Source organism: Carlito syrichta, unplaced genomic scaffold (assembly GCF_000164805.1).
Source record: "Carlito syrichta isolate Samal-C Ts95f unplaced genomic scaffold, Tarsius_syrichta-2.0.1 Scaffold245254, whole genome shotgun sequence".
Taxonomy (NCBI): Eukaryota; Metazoa; Chordata; class Mammalia; order Primates; family Tarsiidae; genus Carlito; species Carlito syrichta.
Genome location: NW_007189350.1, coordinates 239,561 through 259,649, shown reverse-complemented (window position 1 = coordinate 259,649; position 20,089 = coordinate 239,561). Strand labels below are relative to the sequence as shown.

At 37.6% G+C, this 20,089-nt stretch overlaps 1 protein-coding gene across 1 annotated transcript in view; it reads left to right on the top strand.

Annotated features, from left to right (window-relative positions):
• Nucleotides 1-313: 313 nt before the first annotated feature.
• Nucleotides 314-20,089, top strand: part of TENM1 (teneurin transmembrane protein 1) — a gene marked incomplete at its 5' end in the record, with an annotated part of 121,118 nt that continues 101,342 nt past the window's right edge. Inside the window, 3 exons of the mRNA XM_008051919.2 lie at nt 314-457; nt 7,455-7,704; nt 15,627-15,647. Of these exons, the coding sequence (XP_008050110.2) occupies nt 314-457; nt 7,455-7,704; nt 15,627-15,647 (415 nt within the window). The remainder of the gene's footprint in view (nt 458-7,454; nt 7,705-15,626; nt 15,648-20,089) is intronic.

Sequence of the window (20,089 nt, the reverse complement as noted above, 5' to 3'; positions counted from 1 at the left end):
GCAGCATAGCCTCCAACTCAAAAGCCCAGAATAAAGCTTAATGTCTATAAGCACACGGTACCAACCCAACGGCAGCATTCATTCACTCATTCCTTTATATATTTATCCAATATGCACTAACTGATCACTTTGGGGTAACTAATTCTATGCTAAGTGCAAATGCTCTACTATTTTAGGTGAAAGGTATTTGTAGTCAAATTTCATCTCACATCAGAATTCAGTAGCAAATGCAATATCCACAGAATTGTCAACCAGTGTACATATGGAACAAACACTTAACAATTTTCTTATGTGTTTAACTCTCTGTTTGCAGTGTCTGTGGGATATGAATATGAGACATGCCCTGACTTTATTCTCTGGGAGCAAAGGACAGTCATTTTACAAGGTTTTGAGATGGATGCTTCTAACCTAGGAGGCTGGTCTTTGAATAAGCATCACGTTTTGAATCCTCAAAGTGGTAAGCAGTTTTTAAAATTTTTACCAATACTGTTTTCCTAATGCTGTCTAATACATATTTTTGCAGAAAATTTGGAAAAGTACAAGAGAAAAATTACCCATAAGAACACCACTTAGAGATGACCACAATAATATATTTCCTTTCAAATACAGTGATTTGATTTTGAATTTGTGTTAGTGTAATTAGAACCAGAACACTCTCATCATCAATCTCTTCCTCCTTTGGTTCACTTTTACTGTTGTCACTTTCTCCTAGTTTGCTATATAAATGTTAAATAAATCAGTAGAAGGGACCACAAGTGGTCCTAAGGTCCGTGCTTCTTTGAAACAAACTAATTTTGCTACCCTGGTTATAACTCTTTCATCTAAGTTCCTCCACATCCTGTTTCATCATACTGGGAAACCAGTCATTGGTGTTTCCATCCTCTGAATATCTACTGTGGAATCATATTTCTTTTCATCTAAAAAGGCAGATTGTGAGGAAGCTGCAGTAGGACATGTGCATTGGGTTATTTTTCCAGAATTAGTGATCAGAATGTTCTGAGGGAGCTACACTCTCCCATCCAGCCATCCTTATATCCATCTTCCCTTTGTGGAACAGGAGACTAAGGCCGGGTTATTTTACAAGGCCATGAACTGACTAAAGCTAAGAGATCCATTCTAATCACATCTGTGATATCACTTTGTTTGCACCATAGTCAAATCAGCTATGCCAACTAGCCCCACAGGCTGGGAAAATTTGAATGGCAAAGCTAACCAGATTTGCCTGAACCATAAAATGAGACCACCTACCATAGTCCCAGTGTGGGACTCTGAAGGGGAATGAGTCCACTGCTTTGTGCCCCCATTATACTTCCTTCTCTTCGTTCAAGGAAAATTCTAAATTTCATTTCAAACTATTTTTTAAGAGCAAAGATTCAGGCACAGATATAAAATGTCAGTTTTTTTTTTTCCTGTTGTCAAAAGGAGAGCCACAGTTTTAAAAGTACAAAAACGAAAGGGCAGATGCCACTTATTAAATTATTAGGTTTTTTGTTTTGATTTGAAAGAGTTTGACATTTTAAGCAGCCATTTCTTTTCCACTCACTTTTATTGGCTTGTATGAATTGTCTCTTTCAAATGCCTGTCATTGACATTAAACACAAAGTGGGAAATGACCTCAATCGAGCAAGCCCCCAGCTGTGTGCTCCCAGCCCTGTATCCTCTTACCATTTGCTTCACACAGACTTGAAAAGTTCAGAACAGAGGGGAGTCATTCACAAAGTTGGCTTTGGGGGGTCCCCTGATTTCCACAAATGTGTTCTTTCCACCCCTAACTCACCAGAAATTGGTTTTTAGGTAATAGGAACCAAGTTATTTCTGAGGATTTTTAACAACTTTATTGAAGTATAATTTAAACACCATAAAATTCACCCATTTTGAATGTATACTTCAATTATTTTTAGTAAATTTGTAGTGGTGCACCATCACTACAATCCAGTTTTAGAAGATTTTTACTACCTCTAAAAAATGTCTTGTGCTCACCCACAGCCCCATTAAATCTGCTTTCTGTCTCTACTTTTCAGAGAATTTTATTCTGAGAAAGAAGCCTTACCTTGGATAGTTTTTTTTAAAAGGGGTATTTGTTCATTTTATTGTCTCATTTGTAGATGAATTGTCTTTCTAACCAAGAACTGGTCACACTTGCCAGGAAACAGATCTGAAGCCAGTTCTACTGCTGCCCTTCAGCCTGACCTTGGATACGAACACCTCTCTTGGGACATTTTCGAAGTCTAAATCCCACCCACAAAGGCAGTTTCAGAAGCAGGAATAAGTGTGACGGAGCAGCTTTGGGAAGACCAATTTAGAAAGCAATGATCTTTCCCCCTCGGGTCAGGCAGTCTTTTCTGACTGATTAAGGCAAGAGAGACATCTTTCCAAATTCTCCCACTCCACTTCTCTCTGGAAAAAGCATAACTCTTTAGGCACCCTGCTTTTTTGATCTGAGAGATAGCAGATTAGAAACAAGAATCTATCTTCCCCCCAATTTCCTCTCACTGGTTAAAAAGACACCTGTAATTAGATTGGATGTCTGCTGCCATTCTAGTCTTCAGTTTTTCTTTGGCTCTCAAATTATTATTCAGTGGGTAGTTTCCAGCAAGCAGTGTTTTTAGAACATTTGTCATTTCAGTTGCAGCAATTATATTTACCTGACAATTAACCATTGGTTGTGGAGGATTGTTTCCAAATATTATGCCTGATATATGAGATGGTTCTGACTTTCATTGAGATCAAAACACAAGAAACTTGGGGTTTTCAACATTCTTCCTTCAAAATACATCTTAGTGATTACAGAGAGGGCATTTTCATTCTTTTTAAGAAAACTTACTTCTTCAAAACTATGACAAAGATGTGCACATGTTTTATGGAACTAAGCTATTTGTTTAGTCTATATTTTTATCAAACATATCCCCTAGTGTTTCCTGCAAGTTGAATGTTAAAAACTATTTTTAAAAGAGCAATCCAGGGTACTAATTGGGTATTGTCATCTGTCTGAAATTGGTAAAGAATTTCCTTTAACTTAGCCTCCAAGATAGATCAGTAGTTTGTCGACAAATGGTTTTACTGGGAGGGGAAGTAAATTTCCATTGATCATACTGGCATATCTCCCACTTTGTGTTTATATCCTCTCAGTCAAGTACTGAGAGAAATATATATTGTGTCCCTTGTTCATAAGTTTGAAAAATGGTTTCTTCTTTGAAATCAGCATAAAGCACCACCCACTGGCTTCCAAGGGGAATTTTTATTTCAGGCATATTTATAAGCTTCAAAAGAAGTTCTGAGCAAAGTAGCAGGAGAGTATGAGTAGTATATTTAAAAGTGTGCTTACCTTATTACACAACAGACTTAGCTTTGAAGCAGAGAAAAGGAAAACTTAGAAAAAAACTGTGCAGTAGGTCCCATTCAGTGGGATTTCATTGTTGACTGTAAATAAGTTACCCAATCCTTAGCAAGAAGTTGGCCTTCATATAAATAATGTGTGTTGTCCTAGGATCATTTTATTCCCTTTTCAAAATGAGCATGTGTGGCAGAATAAACTGGAAAGGAGGCAGCAGTAATTGATCAAGATTTCTAGGGACATAAACAAAATATTTTCAAAGCAACATTTTGCAGAAGAACTGGTGTTAAATCATTGTTGCTAGATGGTATGCCCTGGTTCTGTGTAATAGAAGGTTAAACAGATTCTTGAAACAACAAAAACACCCTTCAAAATGATCTATTTTTCCAGGGCAATACAAAAGGGGTTTGCCCATTTTTGTTTTGATTGCTTCAGCTTTAAACAGGAATGGTAATTTCAGTACACGGGCACTTTAGTACCTTGCATGAAAGCAAGACATCAATTGTTGAGATGTAATCAGAAAGTACATTGCCTTATGTTTTATTTCCTTTAATCATTCTTCTTCTTTGATGGAGTGCTGGGCTTTCTAATAGAAAAGGGGAGTTTTAGAATTGCAGGCTTAGAAGAATGGTTTAGAATAGCCATCTTTAGTTTTTAAATTGCCAGGAGCCTGGTAATAACATGTCATTTTGAGGGTAATTGTTAACTATACCGTTATATTGATATAAAAAAATAGAGATCTACCTGTGAAAATAGATGTTAATAGCAAATCTGGTATTTCCAAGCCAATAATTGGAAAGATTTTTGAATGATATATTCTATAGTGTATTGCTGAAACACTGACATGCTAAACAGTGGTTTCCTCACTTATTAAAGAACATATCATAGTCTCATTGGTAAAATATTCAGTTAGCAATCATCAGGAGATTTGTTTTCAGTCATGTTGTGCAACTGTCATTCCAGTTCTCATTCACCTCCTCCCAATTCATTTGAATTGCAATATTGATCACATTGCAATTAAATGTTTTTTTGGGAAATGAAATTCAGTCTTATTAATCTTACTTAATTAACTATTCTAAATCTTAAGAAGGGTCTTTACTACCTAATAAAGTTATTAATAAAATAACAAGAAAGTAGTGATCCTCAAGATATCACATAGTTCTGCAATAAAAGACCAATTTGTTAGGGCATAAACTCACAGCTGCTCCTGCAAATCATAGGTTGAAAAATTAGCCAGAAAACACCCTGGGAGGAAAAGTAAAAATATTTAAATTTGAAATCCAAAGACTGTATGATGGGTGTGATTTCTGTTTGCCAGAAGGCCCTTTCTAAACATATATTGGTGCCATAGTATTATGCATGTTTTACGCTCATATTTATTTTTGCCATTAATGTTCCTATCTCAGAGTGATCTCTGTTGTAGGACTGTGGGACCAACAGTTGAAAAAAAACTGAGGAGACAGTTCAGGAAATGTTTAGGGAACATAACAGGCAGATAGACAACAGGGGGCAACAGAGGGAAAAAAAAATAAGGCTATACTGTATAACTGCATTCATTCATTTGTTATCAGTGACTCCAGTCTGACACATTGGCATGCTTTCTCACAACACAAACGTTTCACCTGCCCTGGTTCATTCTGGGCTGACTTGAGCTATTAGCACAGCAGTACTTGTTCCTTGGATTTTCTGCCCAGGCACAGCAGGTTTGCAAAATCACTGGGATTTGGACAAGGAAACTACAAGAAGCTCAAAGCCTATTTTCAACATTTACTGAGCACTTATAATGATTTGGCCACAGGGATTGGCCCTGAAATACAGAAAGGAGCAAGATAGAAAGTCTGCCTTCAAGGAGCTAATTAATGTTCTAATAGGAAAGATAGAAAAGTAATAAATAATTGTGTCAAACAATGTAATAAGTGTTATAATAGAGCCATGGAAAACAAACTATGGGCACACAGAAGAAGGAGTCACTAACTGCCTGTATGGAGCATTGAGGAAGACTCGAGCTGAGCTTTAAAGGATGCGTAGAAGTTCTCTGAGCATACAAGATGAGAAGGGCATTCAGCATAGAGAGAGTAGCATGTACAAAAGCAGAGAATAATGGAAGTATGTGCAAATACTAACTGCAAGTAGTTTGATCTGACTGGAACTCAGGATACAAATGAGAGCACAAAGAGCAGGGAGACGAAAGAAGTAGGTAGGGGTTAATTCATGAAGGACTTAGTGTGCCTTAACAATAAGGAATGTGCCCCACCTCATTGACAAGGGTACTTGCATAATGAACATTTGTATACCTAACCCTGAGTTGTACCCCACATCTTTAAAATAGAATAAAAAATTAAAAGAAAAAAAAGGGGACTGGATTTTTAAAATGTGACACATATACACGATGGAGTATTACACAGCCATAGGGAAGAACAAAATCATGAACTTCACAGCAACCTGGATGGACTTAGAGTCTATAATACTGAGTGATCTTTCACAGAAACAAATAAACGAATATCACATGTTCTCACTCATAAGCGAAGCTTGAACAATTATTGTAATACCAAAAGAAAAAAATTGGCAGTAGTAGGAAACTGCCGGGAGTAGAGGGGGGAAACAGGATTTGCAGTAGTGGGAATCTGCCTGGGTAAGGGGGTACACTCCTCATTAACAAGGGTACCTGCATAATGAACATTTGTATAACTAACCCTGAATTGTACCCCACATCTTTAAAATTAAAAAAAACTAAAAGGAAAAAAATAAAGAATGTGCCCTTATAGGGAATTTGAAGCTATTGAAAGGTTTTAAGCCACAGACAGGAGTATGGACAAAGATTTGGACATGGATATGCATGGAGACCAGGAGACCAATAAGTTACGAAAAACTGAACTAAAGTAGGAATAGGGAAGAAGAAACTGGTTTCAGTATATTTTAAAATATCGTCTCAATGGGAGTTAGTTATTAATATGGTTTAGACAATGAGGAGAAAAGAAGAACCATGGCGTATGTTCTCACTCATAAGCGGACCTTGAACAATTATCATAATACTATAAGAAAAGGATTGACAGTAGAGGGAAACTGCCAGGGGAGGGGGGTGGGATTGCCAGTTGAGGGAAACTGCCAGGAGAGAAGAGCACACCTCATCAACAAGGGTACCTGTATAATGAACATTTGTATACTAGCCCTGAATTGTATCCCACATCTTTAAAATAAAATAAATTTTTTAAAAAAGAAGAATCATGGCAATGTCCAGATTTATAATTTAGGTAACTGTGTGCATGGCGCTACCACTCACAAGTTGAGTAGGAAACCCAGGAGGGTTTGGCAAGGGGTGCAGAAAAATCTTGAGTACAGTTTTAAAATGTTTGAGTCTATGGTACTTGTGGGACATCTAAGTAAAGAGGTCTAGTAGGAAATTGCATGCCAAGTAAGAACTCTGGATGAGGGAAAGTTTCAACATATAGAGATAGGAGTTAAAGCTGTGAGTATGGGTGAGAATGCTCAAACAGAATGTCTGCAAAGCATTTTCATAAGTCAGTATCTCTATTTCCTGAACTGAAGATAGTGTGATATGGTTCAAAAGAGTGGAAAATTCAAGTCCTTTTCATATATCTTTGAAGTGCATTCTAGCAGTAGGATTTCTTTTCTTTTCACAGAAGTAGATTACCTTCATGATTGTGTCTTGCTAAGGTTAATATTAAAATTGACTGATATTCTCTTTTCAGGAACCGGTTTCATAGTGAGGGTAATTTGAAGTCAGACAGGTATGTGCTAGGCATCAGAAGAGATAAAGTCAGTGATGAAAAGTTAACCACAGATGATTCAGAGCCTGGGCTGAGCAGGAGATCATTAAAAGTTTGTCATCAACTACTTTATTGAGGCATTTAGAATCAGCGTTAAAGAGACTGGTTGTATTACCCCACTTCACATATGGACAAACTGAGGCAGAGTGTAAGCTACTGTTTGTTATGGTTATGCAATTAAACAAAACAAAACCAAAGGCAGTGTGTTTCACTCTCAGGTTCTCATATGCCAGGCCAATGCCTTGAACAATGAAGGAAATTAAAATATTGCTGAGACTATTGTGTGGTAATTCCTTTTTTATCCTCTCTCTTTTTGTTTTCCTTGGGTCTAGGAATCATACATAAGGGAAATGGGGAAAATATGTTCATTTCCCAGCAGCCCCCAGTCATATCAACCATAATGGGTAACGGACACCAAAGAAGTGTAGCCTGTACCAACTGCAATGGCCCAGCCCACAACAACAAACTCTTTGCTCCTGTCGCCTTAGCTTCTGGCCCTGATGGCAGTGTGTATGTTGGCGACTTCAATTTTGTGAGACGAATATTTCCCTCAGGAAACTCCGTTAGTATTTTGGAATTAAGGTAAGTCTCCTCTAATCTTTATGTTTGCTTAGCAGATAAAGAAAAAAAGCAAGAGTAAGCTAATATGAAGAGACAAAACATCGCCAGAAGGAGCAGAAAGTACAGTTACCCCTACTGTAGCACTGAGTTAAGATGCAGAAATAGAAACAAAGGTAAACATGCCCATTCTTCCTACTTGAGGGAACCTTTGAACACTGCTTTGGAGAACCAGCAAGTGTTGACATCCCTGTATGTGTGTTTTTCCCTGTGTACATTGCTGTCACTGACATGGATCCAAATACTTCCAAGTGCTCAGGTATGTCATTCACCCACTGCTGGACACTAAAAAGACTCATCAGAAATATCTGTCTATGCTAGCAGTGAGAGGTATTGCTAGATCCAAAAGGTTAAGGTTTCTAAGTTCTTCAGATCAATTCCTTGAAGTAGTCATTTCATAAAGAAGGAAATGAAAATCTGTGTTTTCATGGCATAAGGACAAATTAGTGGCTTACCCTTAAAAACTCTACTCCATGATCATTAAAGCATTCATCTCTCACTGCTTAGGAATTTTCTTAAGAGTACAAAGTATTTTGACACCTTTTGTAAAAAATTCATAGTTTTTGGTATTCCAAAAACTGACATTACACAAAGATCACGATTAAATTGAGCATGGCTTAATCAGCTTATTTCTTCTCTGAGTCTATAAGACACAAATGTATATCCTTTGGAGTCCTACAAAAGGGAGGCATTCACTCCCATCCCATTAGGGATAAACAATCCTGTTTCCGCTCCCCTGGATAAATTGATAGAACCTTTCTTCTCATTGATTATGACAGCTCTATCCCTGACACATGCCTCTGATACTTTAGGTTCAAAGTTGTTCTATGTTTCTGAAGATTTTGATGCCATCCTATAAACTATTCCATCAAGTAATTTCTGTTTCAGGCATCCTCCTCAATGACCTGAACATAGTGCCCAAAATAGTGACTGGGAGAACAGAGACATTGATAGTACAATTTATATGTACACAGTACTATCAAGGCCAGTTAAAACACATGAGAAATATTGGGTCATTTTAATTTAATGCTTAGGTTCACACAAGCATGTACATTTGAATACATAAGGGCATTCCTCAAAGTTTTTCAGATTCTCGTGCTTGCTTTAGAATCTGCCTCCCTTTTGTCAAACTGAGTTATTCCTTCACACCTAGCTGGGGAAATCTTCTAGTCCCAAGCCCCCATCCATTTTTCACATTAATTCACTCCAGTTTTAATACATTTCTTAATTATAATTGCAAAAGCTGTCATAGAGAAGAAAGCTGTTAAATCCCTTGGATAATAAAAAAAAATAGACTGTAAAGTTAAGACTTTATAAAGACAGAGCACATCTAGAAAGCCTAGAGAGGTACTAATTCATAGCACCCTACCCTAATCAATTGTGCAAGTACCTCAGGATGTCAAACCTCACAGGAACTTGTCATTTTCAGCAGTATATCTCTTTGGGCACCTACTTACTAGAAAGTCAACAGGAAGGCCAAGATGGTTGTATGCTTGGATTTGGAAATGATTTATACAACACTCTACATTGTTTTCAAAACCCTAGGGGTGCTCGATCTACATAATGCCAAACATGGATAGGAGCACTGAACAATTCATTTAACATCTAAATGTTTCCAGTCATGCAGGCGTTGGCTGTTAGGTAGACAGAGACCTTGTCTTGCTGAGCCTATATAGTTAACCCTGTACACCCTGTATAGCTAGCTCCTATATGGCTGATTCATCAAAGGAAAAAGAGTAACATTATCTATAAAAACAAAACAAAAAATATTTTTTTTTTAAAAAACTCCAGCTAACTTTAGCCATTTTCTTTGTAATTTAAATGCAAATTTACCTAAGGTGTAGCAATTGTCATTCATTGATGAAATTTTCTCTTGGTCAAGGATCCTTAACACTTTACAAATTTGCATTTTAGTCCAAAGTATTTTATGACCTTCAACACAAAGCCATTTGAAGTATAAAATAGAATAACTTGGGCCCTAATTACAAAATGATTTTCTCAGTATAAAGAAAAATTAGTTTCTGACAGTTTGAAGTATTGTCCAATTCCTCTACTCATTCTTACTCTATGACACTGTTTTCTCTCATTGTCACAGCTCTTCGCTTAGGCATGCACACACAGTGAGCTCACACACACTATGAGCTCACACACCCAGGCTCTCTCACTTAGTCTGACTCTCCCTAGCTTGTTTTTCTGAGCTTGGATCCTTGAGAGTACTTCTTATTAACATCCTTTGCGTCGGTCTCAGACTCCTTTGAGAATCTACTGAAGCTATGGACCTTCCTCCTAGAAAAAACACATTATACACAATTGCACATGTGACTTAAGGGGTCACATTTTTTCCTTCTGTTGAATTTCCCATCCCTGTAGATGAAGCCCTTTCATAGACTCACGGTTAATAACCCCTTCAAAAAGAAAAAACAGCTCTCTCTTCTCTGTCTCAACACTCTTGTGATTGGTCATCAAGGAAATAAGCTGTTGATATACATGATAATTTTGACCTAATTGACAGGTAACTCTCTGTTTGTAGTCAAAACCGTCAAACCAGCTTATGTCAACATAGATTACCTGTCACGTTCACTCAGAAACTAATATAGTTCTTATTATATTTATTTGTGTAAAAAGCCTCTATGTACATTATACTACATATAATTTGTGGATTTATATAGTTGCTTTATAAGTTTTCCAGATTTAAACTTCCTGGGGAGAAGTAAGTTAATTGAATAAGGCTTATGCTATCTCAAAAACCATAATGTTCTTTGAATTCCACTGTATTTAGATTAAAAACTTCATTTTATACCAGTTTTTTGTTAAGATCAGTTAATTTAATTGCTCCTCGCCTCATGCAAATTAGTCATTTTACTTGGTTGAGTCATCTGTTTCCTTGGAAACACAGACTAATATAGTCATTATGTTATTGGTTGTATTTAAAATTGTGAATGGAGAAGCAATATTGTCAACAGGGATAGAGAGGCTTCTAAATCTTTACCCTCTGTCAAGTTATTCATTATATAACTTAACTACTATGTTCTCTACTTCCCTATCTATAAAATTGACTTTAAGTTTATATTTGAGCATGCACTTGCATGTCTCATACAATTCAACTTGTTTTGAGACCCACAAATGCATAATTCTCAGCTCAAATTTTAATGATATTTTAGGAGGACATATAGTTTGCCACCAACGGATGCCCTTCCAGATTTCCTTGTCTTCAATCCTTTTTTTCCATATTGGGCCATACTGACATTTTGAAGATTTTAAGACCGTAGTTTTTTCACACCTCAGCCCTACCAATCCAAACTGTTTGCAATGGAACTTCTTTTATCTGACCTAAAAAATAGCTTTATTTTTTTGGTTGCCAATTATTTATTTCCTCTAGCTTGTCCCCCATTGACTGAATAGAAAGGTAAAGGAAAAGCCAGTAATGTCATTTTCATTAAAAATATGCCAAAAGAAACAATTTTGTTATTTGTTATATGTCTAGTACCCCTTTGCTTGTTTCCGGCAGATATCATTCATTCACACTTACACATCTTAGTGCTTCCTTCCAGTGGGAGACTGAGGTAAAACAACAAATAAAGGAAGCTTATAAGATCATGCAATTAAACATAAGCATGTCTCAAATATATATTCCGTGAAGATTTTGTAAAAGCTATATGAGATAGCTTAGTTCTTGGTTTCATAAAAAATGCTCTTCATGCTAAAACTTTATATATATACACACGCACATACATACACACACATATGCATATACACATTTCAGTAGTGCAAAAGTATCACCAATCTGTGAACTTAACATTAGAAGGGTCCATGAGAACATCAGCACCAACACTGTGACAGTGTATGCCTGATAGTTTGTCATCTCTACTTCGTTTGATCCCCTTCAGTAATGGGAAACTTAAATATCTCTTAAGATAGCCCATTGCATCTTTGGACTGCTTTGTTAGAAAATTCCTACTTGTATTTGGTCAAAATGTGTCTTCATGAAAAAAAACCACTCTGTAGTGGCAAATGTTAATATCCGAAGCAGAACAAAAGTCACTCCTTTCTTTTATCTGACAAACTTTTGCAAGTGTGAAGACAGTTATCATAGGCTCCTGAGCTTTCTCTTCCTCAGTCTAAACATCCCCAAGTCCTTCAACTATTTCTCATCAATTATAACTTTGTTTTTTTGTTATTATAAAAAAGTAGCCTCAGGGCTACTTTTTGGTTTTCTGAAACTAATAGGGATAATGATATAAGTAAAAATGAGAGACACCATATCAAGTGCTTTGCAAAAATTTAAATCTGTAATATCCCTATTCTCCCCTCTCATCTTCTAATTTCACAATTCTATTAGAAAATCCATTAAGCATGACTGGAAAGGATTTATTCTCTATAAAACTTCATGCTGCTATTGTTCGGGATTCTGTTATTCTCCAGGTATTTATTTTGTCCTTCCCTTAAAAATGAAAGAAAGAAGAAAGTAAGAGCCTGGTAAATGCTTCTCGGTACCTTGAGTAATTTGGATTCAACAAATGTCAACGCGACATGAAAATTTCTCTTGAGATTTTACTGTTTCTTTTCCAGTGACTGCTTAATATTTCTTACTTTGTTCTCTGTCGTTGCTGGGGATGGAGTAGAGCTGGAATATCACCCATTTAGAAGCAGTTAGCAGGCTGAGAGGCAGTAGAATTTGTAGAGCTCTCTGCTAAAGGAACAAATGGAACTTGGGTTTTGAGAGCTCTGCAAATATCTGAGAAATGGTCATGGGCCATACACTCTTTGGCAGCACTAGAGCTGCAAAACTAGAAACACTACATGTAGTTAAAATAGGTGATTGCCTCCTCATTTGATCTTATATATGAGCAGTGACACTCAAAGGCTTCTTCCATCTTACCCCAAAACATCTTCACTGGCCTTCCCCAGTGCCCCAAATTCCCACTTTAAGAAAAGTGTTATTTTGAGTTGAGACATTGTATGTCTAAAAGTTCCCAACACAAGAACCTCTTAGAGTGGCCCATCAAGCTAGAAGTATCTATGAGTCCCTTGACATGAATTTGCTTACCAGATTGCTTTTCAAGGGAAGGCTAGCTGAAACTGGGTCCCTAAAACACAGGACAAGTAAGTTGTGATAAGGGCTAGCTGAAACTGGGTCCCTAAAACACAGGACAAGTAAGTTGTGATAAGGGCAAGGGACAAAGCCAAAGCATGGGAGAAGGTGGTCTTAAACGAGGGTTGCTGAAGTTGAAAGCTCTAAGAAGTCAGTGACAGGCAGGAGTAGGCACTGGGTGTTCAAAGGAAGAAGACTATGGAAATATGAGGGGTAGTCCATTATTCAACATCAAATGTTTCTGGCCAAGAATAAGGAAGGAAGCTGAGAATAGCGTGAAGAACAAGTAAAGGGTTGCAACTACCACAGAGCAAGCCAATCAAACTCCCATGACACCAGGTCGCTAGACTGCAGCTTCAAAGATGGCATATCCCCTCTTTTCTGTCTCTCACCTCAGAAAAAAAAATACAAAAAGCATAGATGGGACGTTATGGTAAGTGAAAGAAGCCAGACACAAAAGGACAAGTATTAAATAGCTCCATTTATATGAACTGTCTAGAAGAGGCAAATCCATAGAGGCAGAAAGCAGATTGTGGTTGCCCAAGGCTGAAGGAGTCGGGGGGGATACGGGACGTTACTGCTAATAGGTATGGAGATTTTTCATGGGGTGATGAAAATGTTCTGGAATTGGATGATAGTAATGGTTGCATAGTTCTGTGAGTATACTGGAAACTGCTGAATGTTTTAGAAAGGTGAATTTTATGGTATATAAATCATATCTCAAAAATTTTCTCTTAAATTAAAAAAGAAAAGTAGATGACCCTTTTCATCATCTGGATCCTGAGAAAACTAAAGATTAACTTAAAGACCCTATCACTGGGAGCATTTCTTGCTCTAAAAAGATTTGAGATTCCACTCCTTTCTCCTCCTAACACATGGCAAGTTTCAAGTTGGTTCGTTGCCAAGTGGTGGTGCCCACGGATGGGCTCTGGCCCTTGTGAAGAGCTCATGCACAGGCAGCTCAGCGTGTATTCAGTTGCTAGCTAGACAGCAGACTGACTTTGGTGGTGGCTCACTCCTAAATCTGTAACTAAAAGTAATTCTGAGACAGAACAAGGTCACACACTGGAAATAAATTCCGTCATTTTCACTTCCTCCCTCTGAGATGTTAATGAGAGAAGCTGCTCTGCATAATATGGGACATCTTTCCAAATTCACAGTGACATTATTGGCAGAATCAGAAGCAGCTGCAAGAAAGTCAAACTATCCCCCTCCCAAATCCTCGCCATCACCTAAGAATTTCAAACCCTTCATAGCCACAAAAATGGTTCTGTGCCATAAGAATCTGGTGTGGATGAACCATATTTTAATGAAATCTTTCTAGTACTTTCACAATTAAACTTCCTTCAGGAGGATCAACTACATTACATTACAGCTAGCCTCAAGCACACTCACCCTATAATTTGGAGGCCACAAAAACAGACAAGTGTTGAGAGACCAAAAAATTGAAAGAGGTGCAAATACCTTAGGCCAGGTTTCTAATCAGAGCCCCCCATCCTTACTGTTTGACCTTTCTTTCAACCTACAGGATACCTTTCCTTTTGAGGTTAGCCAAGGAAACAGAAAAGTTAGTGGTTCTTGGCCTGTGACCCAGCTAGTAAAATCCCGGAAAGGTTATTTTTTTAAAAGAGTTGAATCTGTTGTAGCAGACAGCTTCAAACGAAATAATTTTGTATCTTTTCTTCTTCCCTGACTTTCCAAAGAATAAGAACATTTTTCTAGTTTAGATAAAAGGGTTTGTTATCTTCATGTTTTCAAAATGACACAAGGGCCAGATTTAAAAGAATTTTAAAATGAAAATGACTGTATTTCACAGACGATTATAGCCTTTTAATTCCAGACAGACTTGACCCAAAGTCAGGCCTGCACACAAACTGCACCCTCTGTGTGAGAAACTTCATACCAGGTCCCAGCATGAAATGCCCTAGACCAAAAAGACTTACAGATCTACAGCTACCATTCTGCTGCTTCTGGCCTGACAGTTCTGTTTTGGCCACCTCAGTTGCCCCCTTAGAGCATGGATGACTGGAAACACAAGGCTCTAATACTTAATGTACATAATGTTTTATGAAGTTGTTTTGATGCATCAATTTTGATGCCAGGGACATTCTGTCATGGTCTAAAAGAAAAGTCTTACACGTTCAACCTGTTAGGAAGCTTTTTAATATTGCTAAGGAATATGCATAACAGATGTTCCTATCTTATCCCTGAGATAAGATAAGTGGCTTAGTAGGTTAGGGTTAGGAGTCTGTCATATACACGATAAAACACAGTGATTTTACATTTTGGTAGGATACTTATGGCTATCAAAACAAAGCCTATAGTGGTCAGTCCTTCTGCACCGACTTCTTCTTCAACCTCTAGCTCAGTGGTTCGTAAACCTCATAATCATAGCTGAATTTGTTAAAAATAAAATTCCCAGGCCCCATCTTCACCTTGAGATGCTGATTCAGTAGTGCTGGAGAGAGCCCTAGGAAATCACACATGTGCAAGAATCCAAGTGATTCTTATACTGGTGATCCAGAGAGAACCTTCCGGAAAATCCACATTAGAACTTTGCCCATCCACCAAGCAAGGTATACAATAGCTTGGACACCATCTTAGGAGGAGAAGCCTGGGAGGATTGGATTAAATTTGACTTGCACACCTGGCTAAATGATTCCTGTGGAGTCTGTCTAGTAGCCACAATCTGAGTTAGGAATCAGCGTGTCTGGTTAGATTTGTCTTGTTGAATGATACTTATGACTCTCTGTTTGCTTTTACTTGCCACTCGTGGATACCTCGTGCACCATAGAAACAGAGACACCAGACATAGGTAAGCAAATCGCGTGGGCAGCTACCTAATGTTCCCTCTTACCTAAGAGGCCATCTCCAAATAATGTGCTAACAGGGAAATGTTGCTTCTTAAATAAGATTAAAGGAATAAGCTGGGCTCGGTGGCTCAGCCTATAATTCCGTGCCTTGGGAGGCTGAGGTGAGTGGATTGACTGAGCCCGCGGGTTCGAGACCTGCCTGGGCAACTTGGTGAGACCTCATCTCTACAATAAATCAAAAAATTAGCCGGGCGTAGTAGCACGTGCCTATAGTTCCAGGTACTTGGAAGGCTGAGGCTGGAGGATCGCCGGAGCCCAGCAGGTCGAGGCTGCGGTGGCCGGAAACGGCCACTGCACTCCAGTCTGGGCGACAAAGTGAGACTCCAACTCCAAAAAAAAAAAAAAAAAAAGATTAAAGGAATAGTGTGAAAGTGAATTTGGAAGTAATGACTCAGGTAAGTGTCTTCCAAAAGAAGATGGGTCCACTAAGGAATTTGCAGGAGAATCAGCACATACCAAGAAGAAAACAAGATAAGTGAAAACTGGCAGTTTAGTACTTTATGAGAAAGCAACACTGTGTTTCCCCTAAGATGATATCCCAAATGAGTCGGCAAGTTCAAATAGATTTGATGTTTTTAAGTTGTAGGTAGAGAAAGAGGTAATACAGCAATCTCCCTACATCCAGAAATATAGTTGACAAGTGTATTAAACAGTAACCATGATAACCTTCTTAATAAGATTTTCCCTTTTTTATTTTCCACCAAAAAGAATAGGAAAACTCTAAACTGACCGTTTACAGTCAATAGCTCATAGCTCTGAAATTAATCATAATGAGTATTTCTATTCAATATGTTTATGCATTACACTTGTCAAAACTGTTCTAAATTACCTGAAATTGCAAAGGAGAAAATTGAATTTGTTCACACCTGAATGCCAATTGTCTTCAAAATGGCACTGATAGGGTTTTAAATTTGAATTTCGTTTGGGAGGTGCCACTTTCTAAATGCCAGTGCAGAAGATCAGCCTTGCTACTTTGGCATAACTGATTTCTTAAACAAATTAAGTTGGTTGTCAAATTGCTTGCTGTTAAAGTGTTGCACAGTATTAATTATAAGCATTAATTGCCCATTTAACAATCTATGTGATTTTTAACTAGCATGAATGAAGTGATCTTTGCTAAGTTGGAGGGCATTGCTGCAATGTAAAACTAACCAGAAGGTGACAATAAGTCTAACACCCAAGATATAAAAGAAATCGTTACATATCTCAAATTGCAATTTGCATTTAGACATAAGGGATTAAAGCAAATTAGAATGCAGTCCAGTGGTTTTTCTTTCTCAGGTATATCATGTTTTCAGAAAGTAGAAAGAAACCAGTCTCAAAGAGCTGAAATGCACGTGGGAAATGGCATGAAATGGCAAATTACATATTGATATAAAGGGCCTTCCTGACTGCTGGCTGTCAAGAAAATAACATTAATCAGATTTGAATTTGGTATGTAGGGCTATTCCATTTTCTAAAGGCCAGTACACAACGTTTGAGAACAGCCTAGCTAAACAAAAAAGGACATGTTGCTCAGTTAGAAGAAGGCAGGAACACTGTTTGTTTTTGCCATCTTCAGAACAAGTATATTCTGATAGTGTTTTGCACGTACAATCTCATATCTAATCTAATCTTAGTCCAGATCCAAACTTGTTATCAACCCTGGGCAAGCTCCCTATGTGTCTGGGTTTCCCCAGCTGAGATTTGAAGAGAATGCTAATTCTAATTTCCCTCACAGGCACATTGGGCATACTCAATAATAAATGAATGTAATGCATTCCAAAGTACTTTTGGGTGAATAACATTTCTCTTGGAAAAATAGCCTGTGGACTCTTCCTAAACAAAGCATGACTAATCTGGCTCAATTGAAACTCTACAAACTGGCTGCCAAAACACTGAAGGTTGTTTCAGAGAAGGCTTTTGACCCCTTCTTTATTCTAGAAAGATCTAAGTGCATTGGGGAGATTTTATTCTGAAGGCAAAAATTCAACTAAATATGTAAAAACTTTTAGTCAAACCTCTATTGAAGTAGTCTTTGCTACAGTGATCTTTTGTCTGTTATGACTGCCAAATTAATTCTGGAGTCTTTTGGGGTCCATTACCCACCTGTTATCGCGGGTCCAGGGTTGACATTGTCCCTGGAATCTACTGGATTCTGTTACTTAATGAAGGCAAGTAGAAAAAAATCATATATTCCAATTGGATCTGATTTTTTTCCAATTAAAGCTACATACTGACTCTCAAATTAGTATTTGGCAGCCTTTTTATTATTAGAATACATAAATATGCTTAGAGGGCACATACAATTACAAATAAAATTAGTAACATGCCAGTCCTGAAAGGTATCTTAATTATTCTGATGACTCCCCTCCTTTTTGCTTGGCTAAGTGGCCAAGGCCTGAATTCGTTTATGTCTAAGTTTCACATCTGATGGTTCAGTTTAGTTCAGCAGTTGCTGAATTCTGGCTCTGAGGATAGAGAAGTGAATATGGTTCCTGCCTGTAATGAGCTCATAATGTAGTTGGAGAGAAAGATATTTTTAAACACAATGCTTACACCCAGCACTCAGATCTTGGTTTCCAATACCATTCTCTGATAAAAGGAACCAAGGGTCCTTGGAGAAATGGCTGATCCTAACATTGGGATTGGAGTATACAAGATAAGCCTGGAGCATCTTGTAGTACCAGAAATAAGGAAGGGCTTACAAAAAATAACATTTTGGGGTGTGTGGCAAAGAGCCAACAAAATGATCTCCCAATGGTCAAAGTTGAAATAATTTGAACAAAATAAAGCAGCATCAGACATAATACAAAGTGTAGAATAAATATCCATGAATCCATACTGATATCAATAAATTCATAAATAAATGGAAAAAAGATGCGGTTCCCCTTCAGAAGAATTCAAAATAAGTGCTGTTGATACTCTAACCTCAAGGAGGTAGAGCATAACTCCCTACTCCTTAAGTGTTGGTTATGCATAGTTACTGTATTCCAAAGAGTAAGATGAGGAAAGTGGGAGAGAAAGAGTAACTTGACAGTGGAGAAAACTGATAAACACTATTACAGCCAGGAGATCAATCAACCCCATCAGTGACACAGCATGTTGATAGCATGTATTCTTGACATGATTTGATCAGAATGGCACTTTGCCTCTATAGTCTTCCTCCTCAAAGCCCACAACCCCTGTCTAACTATTTGAAAAAAAAAAAAAATCAGACACATTTCAGTCAAGGGTATCCTACAAAATACCTGACCAGTACTCCTCAAAACTGTTAAGGTCATCAAAAACAAGAAAAGTCTGAGAAACTGTCACAGCCCAGCAGAGCCTAGGAAGACTGATGACTAAATATAATTTGTTATCTTGGATGGGATCCTGGAACAGAAAAAGGACATTAGGTAAAAACTAAGGAAATCTAAATAACATATGGACTTCAGTTAATTTTTTTTAAATAATGCTAATACCATATGATAGGTGCTGCTAAGTCAGTAGTCCTTCCTCTCTCTTTCTCTCCCTCTCTACTTCTCCTGTCATAACACATGGGCATATGGCAGTCATGCCCTGTCTGCTTATCTGTCTCTCCCACTAGACTGAGTTTCAAAAAGGAGCTCTATCTTGCACACAAGTAGGTCTTCAAACCATAGCACAGTTCTTGGTCACATTGTATGCACTTAGTAAATGGTTTTTAATGACTTAATAAACAATGCAGAAATGATACCAAGGAAAAAGTTCAGATGAGAGATGATGGAATCTTAGACTAATGATAGTAAATATAGGGAGAAGTGGGCATACTGGAGAAGAATGTAGGAAGTAGAATTTTAAAAACACATGCCGTTTCACTGGATGTGGGGAATGGTGGAAAGAAAAAGGTAAAAAAGAATGACTTCTGATTTCTGGCTTTCATAACTGGGTGCTAGACAGAGATATGGGCATTGAGCACATAGGAGATAAACAAGACAAGGTTGCTGTCCTCCAAACTCTCATGGTTTATTAAGGGGGGATACAAACATATAAACAAATAATGTAATATAATTTGTAATCCCAGAATAGAGACAAGCATAATACAAATAACCCAGACTGGAGATTCAGGGAAGGATTCTTTGAGGAGAGGATACCCAAGTAAAGTCTCAAAAGGCATGTGAAAATGAGTTAAGTGAAGAAAGGCTTGAATAACACACCAAGGAACATTGAAAAGCTTTTAAAGATGGGAGCCAAATGATCAGAATAACCCTGGAGGCAGTGTAGAAAAAATGGATTTAAGATTTCAAAAACACCTTCTGTATGTCAGGCTATAGAAAATATACTAGACTGGAGATGATGAAAGTTAGAACTAATGTAATGGCAGAGGTACGGAAGAAGAGAATGGTTCTAAAACATACTTTATAGACACAATTGCATGTAGAGA